The sequence below is a fragment of the Grampus griseus genome, assembly GCF_964374135.1.
Source record: "Grampus griseus genome assembly, chromosome: 1".
Lineage (NCBI taxonomy): Eukaryota > Metazoa > Chordata > Mammalia > Artiodactyla > Delphinidae > Grampus > Grampus griseus.
In genome coordinates this window covers 33495648-33512438 of record NC_139017.1, presented here as the reverse complement: position 1 = coordinate 33512438, position 16791 = coordinate 33495648, and the positions used below count along the sequence as shown (strand labels likewise).

At 48.2% G+C, this 16791-nt stretch overlaps 1 protein-coding gene across 3 annotated transcripts in view; it reads right to left on the bottom strand.

Annotated features, from left to right (window-relative positions):
- Positions 1-13808, bottom strand: part of CACNA1E (calcium voltage-gated channel subunit alpha1 E) — a gene marked incomplete at its 5' end in the record, with an annotated part of 295319 nt that extends 281511 nt beyond the window's left edge. For 2 of the 3 annotated variants that reach the window (XM_082675183.1, XM_082675184.1), the window contains one exon: positions 13542-13807. In XM_082675183.1, coding sequence (XP_082531309.1) covers positions 13542-13807 — 266 coding nt within the window. Of the gene's footprint in view, positions 1-13541 lie in introns of all 3 variants that reach the window. The other variant, XM_082675182.1, reaches the window with a different exon arrangement.
- Between the last annotated feature and the right edge of the window lie 2983 nt (positions 13809-16791).

Here is a 16791-nt window from a genome sequence, read left to right as displayed (position 1 = left end):
GTTTCCAGAAGCCAAGTCGTATATCCTGGTTCTCCATTCACATCCACATCAGTGCCCAGTTCCCTCAAGTAAAATGCCCTCCAGTGTCCTGGTCAGATGACCTTCCCTAAGCTCATTATGCAAATGTCCAAGGGCTCATGGAGCCTCCCCCTCTCTGCCACACGCCTCTAACCCTTTCAGAAGTTTCATCCACAGTTCACGGAATCCCATTGTGACTCCCTTCTCTGATAGAACAAAGATGGAGACTTTAAATACCCAGAAACCCAAACAGACAAGGAGGAGTTAGCTAGAAGGCTGACAACCTCTGAGAAGAAAACCTGCCCAGAGGCCAAGCTGGGGTTCGAGGAGGGACACTTCCACACACCATCAATCAGGCCATCTGAAACTTGCGGCTACCATTTCTGTACAAACAAAATCGAGTGACTTTGTCTAAGGTTGATAGTTTTGAATATCTCATCTCCTTTTATCAAAAGTTTGCTGGAAAAATTCCGCATCATTATTGCTCCTACAGATATTTTTTTTTCTGGATTGTAAATCCAAGTGTGTCCTCAGGGACAAGGTTGCTGTAAAACTGGCATCAGAGACCCATGAAGAAAGACAGGTTTGGATGTAGATATTTTTAATGTATCTTTAAAAATGTAAACCCAATAACTTTGAGAAGAAAAACAAAAAGGGCTGGTGGGCAAACCACCTAGTTGCAGTGGTTGAGAGCACGGGCTCTGATCCAGGCCTCCAGGCCTCACTTGCTGTGTAATCTTGGGCAAATGAGTTAACGTCTCCACACTGTAATCTTCCCAGCTGTGAAATGTAGAAAACAAGCATGCATATCTCTGTAGAACTGTCATGGGGAATAAATGCCAATAATCCAGGGGACGCACTTAGCACAGGAATCTGGCACATAGTAAATACTCAATAAAATGTTGGGTATTTATTAACCCTATTGACATTAACACTAGTGCTAATATCTAACACGTTTACAAAGGGTTTTCATACATATTAGATGATGCTAGCCTCACAACAGTCTCGCAAGGGAGGCAAAGCAGGGCAGGTGACCTCTACCTCACACCTGAAGACGCTGAGGCTCAGAGGGGTTACAAAACCAATGCAAGGTCACATAAACATCTGGCAGTGTTCAGGTCAGACAACCAACAAGGGTCAGGAGAAAATAAATGGTATTGTTAGAAGGAAAAAACTTAGCTGCACAAATTCAATGTTGAGGCAACTGAAATTAACCAGATACTAACAACTAAGATGTATTCATGGCTTACTATGTGCCAGACATCGTTCTCACATTTTCCATGTGTCATCTCATCTGATCATCACAAAAATCCTCTAAGATACACCTTATAGGTAAAATTCCTATTTCCACTTTAGGTTTGAGGATTCTAAGGCACAGCAAGGTCAAGTAACTCCCAGAAGCACGAGCAAGGAAGTGGTGGAGATGGTACCAAGATTTGAATCTAAAGGCCACATTTTTAACTATGACACTCTAATGCTTCCAAGCAGGGACTGGTAAATCCTAAACCCTAAGGTGAAGCTTTCATCAGCTGGGCACTGGACTACCTGACGTCTAGTATCACTTCAACTCCTACGATCACTTCAACTGTCCACGGTAAAGAAATAAAATATTGTCTAAGTGAGTCTCTGAAAATGACACACAGTGTGGACTTTGCAGAAAGCAAGATGCTATCTATCCTGGCCTAACAAAGGCATGAAATAGGCATAAAAGTGTGTACAGATTTCAGCAAAGCATGTGACAAGGATATCTCGCGCAATATCCTTACAGGCAAAACAGAGAGATAACACCTGGCTAGAGGACCGTTCAGGAAATGTGAGAAAAGCTGAACCGTCGATGAGCACTTACCAATGCACTAGTAGTAAGCAGAAGGGAGGTCCCCAGTTCTAACCATATATCTATCAGTTACCTGAATGAAAGCATAAGGCACATGTCTATCCGGTCTGTAGTTGATGTAGCCCTCAGGGTAAAGAGCACGCCCACTAAACAGCAGGGTCTAGAGGCAATGTGCAATGGAAACCACCTAAGTGTTGGAGTCAGACCACCAGGGTTCAAGTTCACTGGTGATGACCTTGGGCAACCGAATGAATCTTCTTTAGCCTCAGTTTCCCCATATATAAAATGTAGATAAAAATATGTATAGAGTCTGAAGTTTACGGATGCTCAGTGAATGTTAGTTCCCTCTCCCCACTTGAAAAGGATGTCTACAGGATGGACTGCTGGACCAGAAACAAGGAGATAAAATGTATTTGAAATAAACACGGAGTCCTGAATTCACGTTCAAAAATTAAATTGAATGAGAACAGTTCGAGGGAAAATTCACTCTGTCATCAATTCATAGTAAAAGATCCAAGGCTTTAAGCTGACGACAATCTCAAGTCAAGTCAGGATGCCATTTCTTCACAGAAAAAAAAAACTTTAAAAAATTATTTTAATTTAAATAAATGGGGACTTCCCTGGTGGCACAGCGGATAAGAGTCGGCCTGCCAATGCAGGGGACACGGGTTCAAGCCCTGGTCCGGGAAGATCCCACATGCCGCGAAGTGACTAAGCCCGTGCACCAAAACTACTGAGCCTGCACTCTAGAGCCCGCGAGCCACGACTACTGAAGCCCACACGCCTAGAGCCCACACACCACAACGAAGAGTAGCCCCTGCTCACCGCAACTAGAGAAAGCCCAAGTGCAGCAACAAAGACCCAACACAGTCAAAAATATAGTATAAATAAATAGACAGATAGATAGATATGTGTGTTAAATGCCAATGTTAGTAAGCACTGTTCTAAGTTCCGGAACTTACAGATAACGGCCCTTCGCTTGTAGGGATTTTAAACCAATACTAAAGCTATGTGGTAAGTGAGTGTTATAAGAAAGTAATAAATTAGGTGGCATATGGGAGCCAGAAGGAGGGAGTTGGCCTTACTCTGCTGAGAGAAATCAAGGAAGGCTTCATGGAGGAAATGACCTCTGAGTACAGTCTTAAAGCCAGGAAGTCGGGGGGAGAGAGAAAACATTCCAGGCAGAGGGAGCAGCAAGTACGCAGGGATGGAGGCCTGGGAGAGGATGGTCCCTTCAAGCGGCCCACTGGAACAGCTGGAAAGAAGGGCATCATGGTGGGTGAGACAGGTTGGTACCATGTGCAGAGGGGATCACAAGAAGCCCTGTGCAACAAGCTAGGGAAACTGTGTCCAGTTACAAAGCAAACAAAGAACAGAACCCGGACAGGAGCTCAGACTTTCTGACTCTATCTAGCCTCTCTACTTCTGCTTCCCTGTACTGTAGCTACTAGCCATACGTGGCTATTCAAATTTGAATTAATTAAAATGAAATAAAATTTAAAACTGAACACTCGGTCACGATAGCCACGTATCAAGTGCTCAAGAACCGCATGTGGCTAGCAGCTACAGCACTGGACAGCACAGATGAAAACATATCCATCATCACAGAAAGTTCTAGCCAATAGCACTGCTCAGTACCGTAGTACCATTAAGTGAACAAGAAGTAGATTCGGTCTGTGTTGCTTTACAGAACAGAAACAGGAAAACAAACAAACAAACAGGTGGAAACTATAAGGAGGAATATTTCAGCTTCCTACACTTTAAGTTTTCTAATAATGGAAGAGCACCCTGACACTAGAAGCCTGATGGCCGTCTATCAGGGTGATGGAGAAAGAGTTCCAGTATTGACTTAATGCTCTTTGGTTAGAATGTTTATGTTTCATCATGGTAGCATGGCTGATGCACTCACACAAACAGATATCTGTAGCTCTTCCACGTGAAGTCCTGTCACAGTTGTACCTAAAGGATACATTGTCCTGATGGCCCAGCATCCCAACATCCCAGAATGTGGGAATTTTCTAACATAGTTAGCATTTTTAAATTGTGATCCATGGACCGCCCCTCCATGAAATTTAATGCAAAATTGTATGTGTATTTTTCAGGAAAGAGGCGTCCACAGCATCACTTGGATTGCAACAGGATTTGTGATCCCGATACAGAAAGCAAGAAAACACTGTACCAGGAGGACGTAACTGTCCCCATACCCCAAGAACAGTCACCTAGATGTCATCTACACAGTCGTTCGGGTCAGTCCCAACTCTAAAGTTCCACAGCCTTAAGCATCTAAAGACCATCACCCTGAAATGAACAGTTTCAAACCAAACATCCTCTGATCTCGATCAAGGAGAAATGAGATGGGCGTATAAAAGAGCATGGAACAGTCCAAAGCACAAAAGTTGGGTAATTCAATCAAGTTGGGGAAGCTGTCACCTGTCAATCTCTTGCTGAGATGCCTATTGGAGACCCTCTTGGAAATCTTGGTGGTTCATTTTCAACGTGAGCCTACGGAACCAAGCACACCCAGTTAGATGCAATGCCGGCTTGTCAGCTGGAGAACTTGCCCACTAAATCTAAAGCTTGCTGAGCTATTTAAAAAATAATGACTTTGTTCTAACCGCCACCTGACATTATGACAACTGTACCAGGATCCATCTCCAGGTCCTACAGTATTACCAGAGTTGAAAGGACTCATTTCTAGAACAATGCAGAAGTTCCTCTATTATCTGGTGTAGCTGGAGAAGAAGATTTTGGTTAATTTAACAAAAAAGTGATAAAGAGCTACTTTATATAATCAATATGGATTATAATTTGCAGCAGCTCTGAATACAATAAAGTACACACACCATTCAAGCCATGTTGACATAATGTAACGAATGCTTCATTGGCCGTCATATTCAGAAAGCACTACAGCATTCTGTGGTACCTAGGGGCCATCCGTATAAATGTCAATTGTCATTAAACCATAGATCTCTGGGTGCCAATTAATAAAGAGTTTTGTACAACCAAATGCCCGATAACAACAGACACCAAGTACTTTCTGCACAGCCTGCGTTGGATATTATAGAGACTAGAGCGACCCTTAGCAAGGTTCAAAAGTAGGTGAAGCTACTTTTCCAACCTCCAAATTCCCATGTAATGACCTTTCAATCCCCTGCCAGCCATCCAGTGCCCTCACCACCTCCCAGCATTCTCCTCTTCCCCTACTAAGGCTACGCCTGGTCCTACAGGTCCCAGTCAGTGCAACACTAGACACATAACAGGCACTTCACCGATGCCTGTGGTTTTAATCAATAGCAGCTGATTAATTCGATCATTCAACAACAGTTTACCGAATACTCACCAAGTGCCAGCATTGTGCTAGGTGCTGGAATTAAATGCGCATGTCCTTTGCCTATTCTCAGAACAGGCTGCTCTCAATTATAAGCCCAGAAAGAATAAGAACGAACTCTAAGTGGATAATGTCATATACTAGCTTACTATGTCCCTGCTCCCAAGATCATCTGTATTTTGGTAAAGAAAGTCTCAAAGACTCACTACCTGAACCCAAAGAACCCCTGTTAACAGCAAGGCTCCAGGCTGTTATACGAGAGAGAGAGAGATTTAGGATGGGCGCTTTGTAAGACTGGTCTTCTCTAAAGGCACTGCCAGGCATAGCAGTGGTTCTTGAAGTACGGTTCCAGGGCCGGCAGCATCAGTGTCCCCTGAGAACTTGTGACAAATGCAAATTCTCAGGCTCTACTTCAGACCAATGAAGTCAGAAACCCCAGGACTGAGGTCCGGTAATCTGTATTTTCACAAGCCCTTCAGGAAATTCTGAGACACGATGAAGTTTGAAGACTAACGGTAGAGATGAAACAGACAGAGTCCATGTGTATGACTTCAACACAAAGAAGCTAAATGAGGAATTAGCCTTGATGCTGACAGAAACCACCTGCTGGCAAGGAACATCCCTGACAGCGCGGAAGCAAAACAGTTCCCAATAGGACACAGCTGGAATTGCCAGGACGTCAGCGAGTGACTGCTGAAAATCCATTTCATGCTTTTTGACTCCGACCAGCCCCATGACCGTGAGGTGTGGAAACTGAGAAAGGTACAGAACGTTTGCAACGCTTCAAACCTCCAACTGAGCTGAAGGCTGGGAAGACTTGAGAGCACGAACTTCCTCCTCACGCTGGTGTGCAGAGGCTCTCCTCTGGGTCCCTGAGGCCACTCCCAGCCCCCTGTATCTCGGCTACGGAAATGATACCAGACTCTGATTACTGGCGAACCTCAGTTCCTCACACTGACCAGAGCACTTCTCCCCTCTAACCTGTTACCCACTGTGTGGCCACATCCTTTTCATCTCCCCTAAAGGGGAAGAGGAAAAAAAACAGGACACCCCACTCCACCGCCACCTTCTGGCTTTAACGACACAAGCCTTTAGAAAGCCAGTGCGTACATCTGAAACAGGCTTTCCAAATTCTCACGAGATGAGGCAAAACAGATGCAGCAAAAATGCAGCAGGACCAAATGCAGCCCCCCCCCCCACCAAAAAGAAGCCTCATAATTATGCAGAGTTGCAACAGAGATTCAAATCAGCCACCTACAGGCACAAAGGCCACACTCGGCACAGGAGGGTCCCTCCCTGAAGCCGCTCACTTAGCTGGACCACAGGAGCCTAGAGCCGGAGCCTAGCCTGGACTTACATCCCCAAGCCCCACCCACCTGCCTCTGGGATGAACTACTTTACAAAAATGGATTCATTGCAGGCCTTAAAACAAAACAAAAAAAAGTCAAAAAGGCTGAGAGTGGAACTGTTCAGTCCTACAAACTTGGAACTCAAAATACAATAAGAAGAGAAACCCCTAAGGGATAACCCACTGCATTGTCAGGGACAGGGTGGGGTATGGATTGGATAACAGACACTTTTTAAAGTCATTCAGTGCTGTTCTCCTTAATCTGGCCCATTTCTGCCTCTTAAGGATATACCTTCTAGCTGCTCCTTGCTTTCCAGAGAAGGGGACACAGGGGCTCATAAATAGGGTTAAGAGTTTATAGCCAAAGACCGGCCAAAGGTGTGGGGAATGAAAAACTCAGTAAACATTCTGGGGGTGCTCAGTGACCAAAAATACACCATAGACAGCGCACTGAAGTAGGCTTAACGCATAAGAGGCTGCTCGGTCGGAGGAACCTAAAAACTCTGTGCTGTACTTTCCGTCCTTAATTAAGGGCAACGCTGGCAACAGGGCTGGTGAACCTCCACCGGCCCTCTCTGCGTAGGTTTAGAATGTTTGGGAAGAGAAGCGTTGATAGAGGTCCCTGGCATTTTTATCCCTCTTTGAAAGGACTGCTTCAGAAGTCACATGGTGATGGGGGGCGTGATACACTAATTTAAGTGTCTGCTCCCCACTCCAATCCTATGTGAATTCACACTGGAATTTGAAATGAAGCAGTTACAGAAGCCTGCTTCTTAGCTCAGTGGCTCAGCATTTATCAGCGTGAAGACCTAGGAGGATGAAAGGATTCAGAGTGACAAGTGCTTGGGGACATAAATATCTTCTAGTTAACCACGTTCTCTGAATACAGGAGGGGAATGGCTGCAAACTGATGGGGCACCCAAATGTAACAGGACTGGGTAGGAGGCAATCATTGCAAAAGCAGCAAGAAAAAAACGATTTAAAAAGATTCTTCCCCCCAGCTACCCTTCTCATGTGTCCCAATCCCACTGCAAAAATATAGAGGACTTAGAGAAAAAAGTTGATTTGTGAAGTTGGCCCTCTGCAAGAGATCTTCCTCATAACCAAGAAGAAGATGAATAACCTTCCTTTTCCAAAAAGCCTAGGAAAAACCCACACATATAATGAATTATTCACAAAGGCTGAACCTAAAAATGAGAGGGAGAAATATAGAAAGATGAAAAGGGCGGAGGACTGGGCAGAAAGAGAAAGTGAAGAAAAGGACCTGGTCTCTCTCTCCCTGAATAAAAGGGTATTAATTACCGTCACGTATAGGTTCCCCCTTTTAATGTCTTAGTGGTCAGTGATAAACAAAATTAGATCAGCACAGTTGCCTCTGATGGGCTGGACCACATGCTGGCCTTGGGGAGCTGCAGCCTCCCAGGCAGCCCTGCAGATGACAGGAGGGAGGCTACTGATGACATGATAGAACACAGAGAGCCAGAGTCTGCAAGAGTTCTCATAGTTTTGCACATCTTGACTGCATTTTATTTCAACTAAGAATATGAAAATGGAAAGAAACCAGATGTTCCTATAAAGAGGGGGAAATGCAGCAGAGTTTGAGGGGGGAAAAAAACACCTACATTTTGTATAGCAGCAGCTAAAAAGAGATAAGCAATTCTGGATCGAGCTACTAATCCCAGAGTCTAGATCTTTCAAAAGAAGATAAAAAGAAGGCCTGGTTTGTGACCACCTAGAGGGGTGGGATAGGGAGGGTGGGAGGGAGGGAGATGCAAGAGGGAAGAGATATGGGAACATATGTATATGTATAATTGATTCATTTTCTTATAAAGCAGAAACTAACACACCATTGTAAAGCAATTATACTCCAATAAAGATGTTTTAAAAAAAAAGAAGGCCTGTTCTCGTTATTTTCTTCCTCCTCCTCCTTTAATTCATAGTGTGCCCTGCACCTAGCACAGGGAAAGCAAGTGGAGAGAAGTGGGGAAATAATGACATGCAAACCAACAGACAACACTATCACATCCAAGATATTTTTGTCTCCATCCTCAAGTCATTTCATTTCTGTCAAACTCCTTCACTCCAACTAGCATTCCAGGCTGCATCCCAATTACAACCGGTCCCCACGACAAGTCCTAGCCTGGTTTCTGGAGGAAACATTTCTCACACCTTATTTCAAGGGCAAAGCCACTAGGCAACATGGAGATTGTCCTGGGAGACTCAGAAAATGAAGACCTTTATCCCGCAGCATCAGTGCCAGTTACAGTCGCTATCTGTTTCACTGCCTCTGTGCCCAGGTACACAGAAGATGTGAAGACTTTCTGCATTATCTGATCACAGGATATAATTACAGACTTCGTTCTTGTTAGCTGCCACCCTCTGCCCTAATCAAGGTGCTCTGACTCATGAGCCATTAGAGTTACATCAAACCTGAAATTCCTGCCAGGATTACAGTCTACTATCTTTCACAGTGCAATATATTTATAGGCAACAGAACAGGAGAAAAGTATATGCCGTAATGGGAGATTGGGGAACTAAAGCTTTCAGTAATCTTCAGCAAAATCCTCCAAAAATAATGGATAACTGACAATGGGAAATTCTCCACAATAAAGCACATATCCTCTGACTCAAAGCCAGAGCCCTTTGGGGCTATAAAGAAATTCTCTGAAACAAGAAATCACGAATGAGTATCCACAGGTTCATTATAATGAGCTTCATCAGCTCAGTGGCTACACATTTGATCTTCCTACTTTAAACCATGTTCATTTCCACATGAAACATGTGCTCCCCTGCTGAGATAAACCACACCATCGGGGGGGGGGGGGAATCTCCCACTGCCCATCGATGGCACAAAGTCAGACATGCCGTTTCTTCCCTTCATCCTCTAACCTGGAAAAATGCAAACGCGTGGGGAACATCTCACAAACCATGAGGGAGACCCTGTAGGTCCACAGGGCAACTGGGTCTGGGCACAGAAGGGTTAGAGCCAGTAAGCTCATGACACAGTGAATGCGGGGTGACATTCACAGCAGCCAATTCCCTGAGAAAAAGAGAACCCTTCTGTTAGATCTATTAGATGAGCAAAAAAGAAAAAGGAATCATATAAAATGTAATACCACATTTTAAATCAGATTAGCATTTTCAAAAAGGTTATGGCACCCACTGCAGAAGAGATTGCCATAAGAAAATAAAATTATCTCCCTGTGCAGATGTAGCTTCCAAGAAAAATGAAACACATTCAGAGTGGGCTGTTGACTTGCCACCATTTTTCTTGCCAAATCTAGGTTATCCTATGCATTTCTTCCCATAAGAACGAGATCTGCCCTGTTAATAACTGGACGAGGTTATCACCACCCCCAACCAAGTCAGAGAGTGGCAAGTCTAAATTAAATCATTCCTTCTGTTTAACTGATCTTTTCAGGCTAATCTGATTAAAGACCAGTATTACGTGGTGTTCAGAGACCACTAACACAGCACACAGAAGTACGTATTATCCCCCTAGTTCTACAGTGACTTTTTGCAGCCAAGAAAAGATGTATACATCTCAAAAAGTGTACTACATGAATAATCAAAATCCTCAAGCACGTTGCATATGAACATGACAGTTCAAAACAGGTCTTGACATGTGTCCCGAACCTTCCTGTCTGTGAAAATCTGGCCCTTACGTAGAGCACAGAAGTGCTTGCCAGACGTGAACAGGCATACTAAGCACCTGAGGATCTTATTAAAATGCAGATTCTGATTTAGTAAATCTTAAGTGTGGCTCAGGATTCTGAACTTTTTTAATGGAAGTATAATTGACTTACGATATTATATTAGTTTCAGGTGCACAACATAGTGATTCGATATTTTATAGATCACATGCCATACACAGTTATTATAAAACATAGACTATAGTCCCTGTGCTGTACGTTCCATCCCTGTGACTTGTTTATACTATAACTGCTGGTTTGTACCTCTTAAGCCCCTTCACCTATTTTGCCCCTCCCCCTGCCCCTCTCCCTTGTGGGAACCACTGGTTTCTTCTCTGTATCTGGGATCCTGAATGTTTAACAAGCCTCCAGGTGATGCTGGTCTTTGCTGTCTGTGGGAGACAAAAGCCTAGAAGACTTCGTTCACCTAGAACTAAGATCCCTCCCTTCTGGTATGCTGAAATTTCTGAAGGACTCTATTAATAATAATAATAGCTAGTGTTTGCAGGGAATTAGGCGGTGTTCTAGGAACCTGACGTATATTAATTCATTTAATTCTCCCAGTAACTCATTATTACCATCCTTATTTTACAGATAAGGAAACTGAGTCACAGAGAAATGAAGTAACTTTTCAAGGTCACAGAGCTGGTGAAGGAACTGAGATTTGAACCCAGACAGCTTAGCTCCCAAGCTTTACTGGTAACCAGTGCTCACACTGACTCCCAGTAAGAAAAAGGAATATAATACCAGAAAGGAATTAGAAAAGAAGAGAGGTGAGACTAGGAACTGATATGCGGTATTAGAGCAAACGCAGAACCCACAGAAGCGCAATGTGTCCACATGGTCACCACCAGAGGGAATATATATTAGTCAATTACACTGTACAGCCAGGAATAAACAGCAAACATGGTGTGTTTTAAATTTGCGAACAGGTCTCCACTACACACCTTAGCAGATGCTCTCCAAACACTAACAGCCTACATGCTGTGGAAGCACTGTGAAACTTCCAACTATGGGGATGGAAGAGACCACTGGGACGGGGCTCAAGGCCAAGGCACTGAGTAGGATGCCGAAATCAACTCCCTAGTCTCTCCTTTGAGTCTCTTTGGTGCATTCTGGCCGAAGACAAGGAAAGAGCGCAGTGAAACCCACAGTCGCACCTTGCGCCGCTCGCAACTCCTGCTATTCTAGGCGGCGTTTTTGCAGCGGAAGAGAAAACGTGAAAAGCGGCGAACGCGTGGTGTAGGAAACGTGCTTAATTTCCCCTCCCGGGAGCCTGGGCCCGGCCGGAAGTGCCCGAGGTGCTGAACCCCGGGGACGGTGGCGCCCAGGCCGCGGGGCAGTTTCGGTGGCGCTGTCCGAGGTACCAACGCTGGCTGCGGGCACACTCTAACACCCGCGCGGCGGCTGGGCGGCTTTGTCTACCGCCGGGAAACGGGAGGGCGCCTGTCTAGGTAAACAGGCCCCTAAGAGAGGCAGCACCTGGTGGGTGGGAAATTTTAGAGAATTGTAGAAGATGGGCGGGCGGGGAAGGGGGTGCCGCTGAAGAAATCTCTAGGGACCTGACTAGAGCAGTGTTCGCAGCCGCAGCACGAAAACACAATGAGAGCCGTCGCTTTGTGCAGCTCACCGGCAGGCGGGACTGCAGGGACCGGACCCTTCCCCCTCCCCAGTCCCCCTCACCCTAGGTAGGTTTAACTCTGGTACTGTTTGGCCCCAGGACCATTCTGTGCGGGTAGGAGAGGGAGGGGAGTGCAGGGAGAAGGGGAGAAGAAGCCCAGCCAGCGGGGGCTGTGGGAGGGTTCGAGCAGCAGCAGGAAGAATATCTGCCTAGAGATGCTCCTCCGTTTCTAATGAGGGGTACTGCCTAGAAGCACCACGAGCCAGCCAATCGCCATGCTGCTGAGGCAGGGAACTAGGGAGGAAAGAGGGGAAGGCCAGAGACGAGGGTGGGAGTAGCAGGGAGATGCCCAGACCCCGAGGGGAGTGAGCCACGAGCCTCGCTGCTACTAGAGACCCAACGTGGCTCCAGCTGTCTCCCTGCTGCACACCTGGAGGGTGGGGGAGGGGAGGAGGGAGGATGGGGAAGAAGAGGAGTGGCCTCTTTCGCAGGTGCATCCCTCCCAAGAAATCCCTCTCCACAAGCATCAAAGTCCCATGTCTCCAAGCCTACCCCCACGTATAACACCATCCCACGGGCTTGCTCCCTACTCATCCCCCTCACCATCCAGCAACCCCCAATTCCTAGAGACCTTGCCAGACGCCCATATTCTTAGTGAAGAAAGAGGCAGTGAGATGCCTAATCAGCAGCCCACATTTGGCGCACTTCATTAAACCTGCAAAGAACCTCTCTCTATGCCCGTTCACCCTGACACCGTTACCATCAGAGATTCCCCCCACCAGCTCTTTGTGGAGAGCAGTTCCTCTGGAACTAGGGAGAGACAGACTGCGTGCACACCTCTGGGCTCAGCTGATGCAGCACCCCGCTGATGCATTCAGGCCCAGCAGATCTGCCTGGATCCTGGGCACTAGGAGAGCGCTCAGCTGATGAAGCATTAAGAGGCAGGAGTACCCAACCCAGGACTAAGGAAAGGATGGGCCCTGATGAGCTGCTCTTCCATGGCTGAGAAGAGAGCCCGAACTCTGCGTTGTCTGGGCTGTGTCATTAGAGATTGCCTCCCCTGACACACTCATTCACTCCACTTCCAGTGGAACTTAAACTCAGTCCCCAGCAGAGTTAGCTGGGTCCCAAGCCAAACGCCTGCGTTATTTATCCATTTGTCAACTTGTCTACAGGGTTTTGGTTCAGAGCTCTTGAAGCTTCTGAACTGATAAATCCCCTCATGGAGTCTTGACTTTCCTACAAGCTGATAGTGTAGGTGTCTTCCCGGCTGGTGGGGATGGGGGCAAAGGGAATGGCTTAAAGGGAGGGAAAAGGGGGGCTGAGTATGAAAGAAAACCCAGAGATTAGGGGCAACCCATTCTATGCAGCTTGTGAAGGGACTAGGGGGCTGAGAATCGAATAAAGCCCAGCCACGAAAGGGGCAGACACCACAACACCACGCACCCAGGGATGCTGGAGACTTCCACGTAGGAAATATCAAAAACCAAAAGTCTTACCTTGCAAAACACTAGTGCCCACATCGGTTTCTACAGCACCAAGCTTGCCTCTTAGGTGCACCAAAGTACAGAGTGCACTTCAGCAGAGGCAAATCGGCACCAGGAAAGGCATGGGGGTGCAAACTCCATGCTACGTTTCCCCCCTTACCCGAAGAAATGCAAAGGGGGGAGAGGGGAGCGATGGTGGGCAAGAAAGGATATGGCCAATCGATGAGCTTCTTGGCGTATTTCCTGACAATGTTATCTTCTCCGAAGATGAACAGGGATCTGTTGACGGTGAAACAGTTCTGCCGGACGGGAATGGGGTTGTACAAAGCCATAGTCCGCGCCCTCTGCGCTTTCGACTGCTTGTAGGCGGCCGCCGGCCCGGAGGCCGGCACGGGGGTTCCTTGCCGGTTCCTGCTCTGGTCCGAATCTCCATCTCCCGACCCCGGCCTGCCGACCACCGCCTCCCCGAAGCGAGCCATCCTGAAGTTTAAACAGACAGAATACACACAAAGGTGATCGTGGCCGAACACCCGCACACAGCAACAAGCAGAAAGACACACGGAGTCTCAGAGCCGCATCCAGACGGACACGGGGACCACCGCCTCCGGGGAGCCTCGCGAGCTCTTCGGAAAGGCGGCAGCAGCAACCCCGCCGCTCTGAACTGTTGAATCTAAATACAACCTCTGCGAAGCTCCATTCCTCAAGGAGGAAAAAAAAGGGGGGAAGAGCTTGGGTGTGCTCAGTTTCTGGAGGCAATTTTTTTTTTTTTTTTTTCAAAATGCCAGTGTGTGGTGGCGTTCAGGGACTGGAGAGGAGACGGGTGGAGTAGGCTGCTCTTCAAACATAGCTCCTCTTCTGGCAGACGCACCACCTAGTTCTGGGAGAGAGGCAGGCACCGGCCCGCTAGGTAACAGTTTGGTAATTTATTGGTGGGGGGAGGGGAAAAATGAAAACAAAAGAACTTTTCAAAAAAAAAAAGACAAGGACGAGGTTATGGTGACATGCTTTATAACGCCAGCCCCCGCAAGTCCATCTGAGAAATCCCACAGCCAAGACTTGGGTCTTTAAATCTGCCAGCACAGACGCATCCAAAGGTTGAGAGACAGAAAGGGAGAGAGGGGGGAGAGCGGTATTGAGGTTGCTGCGTAAACCGCAACGCCCAAAATATCAAAATAAGAAGTCGATCCAACCGGAGAGGGACAAATGACTTCAAAGCTCCTGCGCTTGGGAGAGAAGTTGAGCAGCATCCAGAGAGCCGCGAAGCCCGAGTGCCAGCATCCGCCCGGAGCGCTCGCCGCCGCCGCCGCCGCCGCCGCCTCCCCGGATCAGCATGCAACAGCGATCCGCGGCTGCGCCGGTGAGAGGGCGGGAGAGCGGGAGCGAGCGAGCGGGCGGGCAAGCGAGCACTTGGGCGAGGGAGGAACAGGTTGCAGCTGAGCCCAGCGGTAGCCTGGCACGGGAGTTGTCCAAGGACCGAACTTGCTCACTACCGACTCAGTCTTCCTCTTCCACCCTGGCAGCCCCACTCCGAGGAGCAGAGGAGAAGAAGCACGAGGCCAGGAGGGGGAGAGCGAGCGGAGCGCAGAGGCGCAGTCAGGCGCGTACTGAAGAACCAGGAGAAGCGGGGGCGGGCCTGGCGAGCTAGGGCGGGGCGGGGATGGAGCCGGAAGGACCCGGCCAACCGCTGCAGGAGGTTCCTGGGACCCGAGGCTGGCTTGGGCTACTGATCGATGTAGCCAGAGGGTAGCGGGCCCCCTCTGCAAAGATCCAGGCAAGAATCGCCTTTCCCCAAGTACTGCTGAGAGGAGACAGCCTGCCGCAGCTGGCGGCGCGGCGGAGTCTCCGCCTGAGAGCCGAGGCCTGGCGGGGGCGCACACGCACGCGCGCACGCTCTCGCGCCTCCTGTCCCCGCCGAGAGGCGCCCGCCGGGGCTGTGCCCCGCGCAGTGACCGGCGCGCCGCCGCCCTAGCCGGGAGTCGAAGCCTTTGCGCTCTACGCGCCCTGCGCCGGGGCCGGGTCGCCGCGCCTCCGCACCTCCCAGGCTCCGAGAGCGCTGCCCCAGGGTTTCCGCAGAGAAGGCAGCACCCTCTTCTGTCCATGTCCCCACTTAGCAGCCTGGAGGTCCCACGAGGGACGCTAGGACCTCTGGGGGCTCCGCACTCTGGTGTTGGAGCCAGCTCTGGCGGGAGCTTCTGCACCCCGCCCCTCTCTAAAAGCGATCTGGGACGACCTCTTGGGTTTGGCTCTAATAGAGCCCTGTATCTCTGGGATACTGAGTTCCGAGGTAGTGAGTTCTAGGCTAAAACTACCTTCTCAAACAGGGGGATCCTCCCACCCCTATCTTTTACTCCCAAGTCCTCTCCACTGACTTCCTCAAACACACCCCAAGAATGAAGAAAAAATAGAATTAGCGTCTGAGCTGCAGAAGCGGGAATGGTGGACTTCACGCCCCAGAGAACGAGTCCCTGGGTTTAGCAACCAAGCCCTTGCGCACAGGTGAGTCAGTGGTTTGAACTGAAGATAGGTACCAGCTGCCCCCCTGCTTTGGCTTGAACGCACAGCCCTATCCAAATCCTCCCCACCTGAGCCATGGAAGAGACGGGGTGGGGGTGGGGGTGGGGTGGGGACAGAGGAAGGAAACAAAGACTGACCATAGCCCGGAGGCTGGAAATCACGGGTGAGTGTGGATTCGCGGGTGTGGAAGGCAGTGTCTGTGTGTGAGAGTAACTGGTGAGAAGAGAGGTGACATCTGAGAGGCACGTGTGTTCCGCGGTGGATGTGTGTGTGTGCTGGACAAGGCCATGTGAGCACTGACACGGGTCTGCTGTGTGAGAATGTATGTGAGTGTGTGTCTGTGTGAAGGGAAAGTGTCTGGTGCTGGAAAACAAAAGGAATGGTCTCAACACGTCCTCCCCTAGCAGGCACTGCTGCCCTTGGGCATGGCGTGTTGACATTTTGATTCAGGAAGGCCCATTTTAAGCCAAATTACTATTCGAGGTGAGTCAGAGTATTTTGCTTTCCCATTACTGCCTTACTCAGTCCTTCTACCTACCTCAATTGGAGGGTCCTTTTCTGCCTGAACACCTAGTCAGAGTGAAAGGGAAGGCGATACTATGAACCCAAAGTCCCGTCAGCTGTCGGTCATTTAGAACCAGTCACAACTGGCTGTCTCAGTAGCCCTGTAAACCATACAGGAAGAGAAAAGACTTTCGGAAATGATCAAATCCATGCTTTCAGAGGTAGGACCCATAACCCAGAGCACAAAATTCATTCAAATCATTTGACAAATATTTCTGAGCCCTAGGCCCTGTTTTAGGAACTGAGAGCACAATCATGGACAAAATAGATGATGATAAAAATAAAGTATACGCTTCTGGGATTAAATTAGATTGTATAACTTTACTGGCTAGAATGCTAGATGGACCTCATTCTCATGCTGCAACTTCATCCCTCTGCTTCGTGT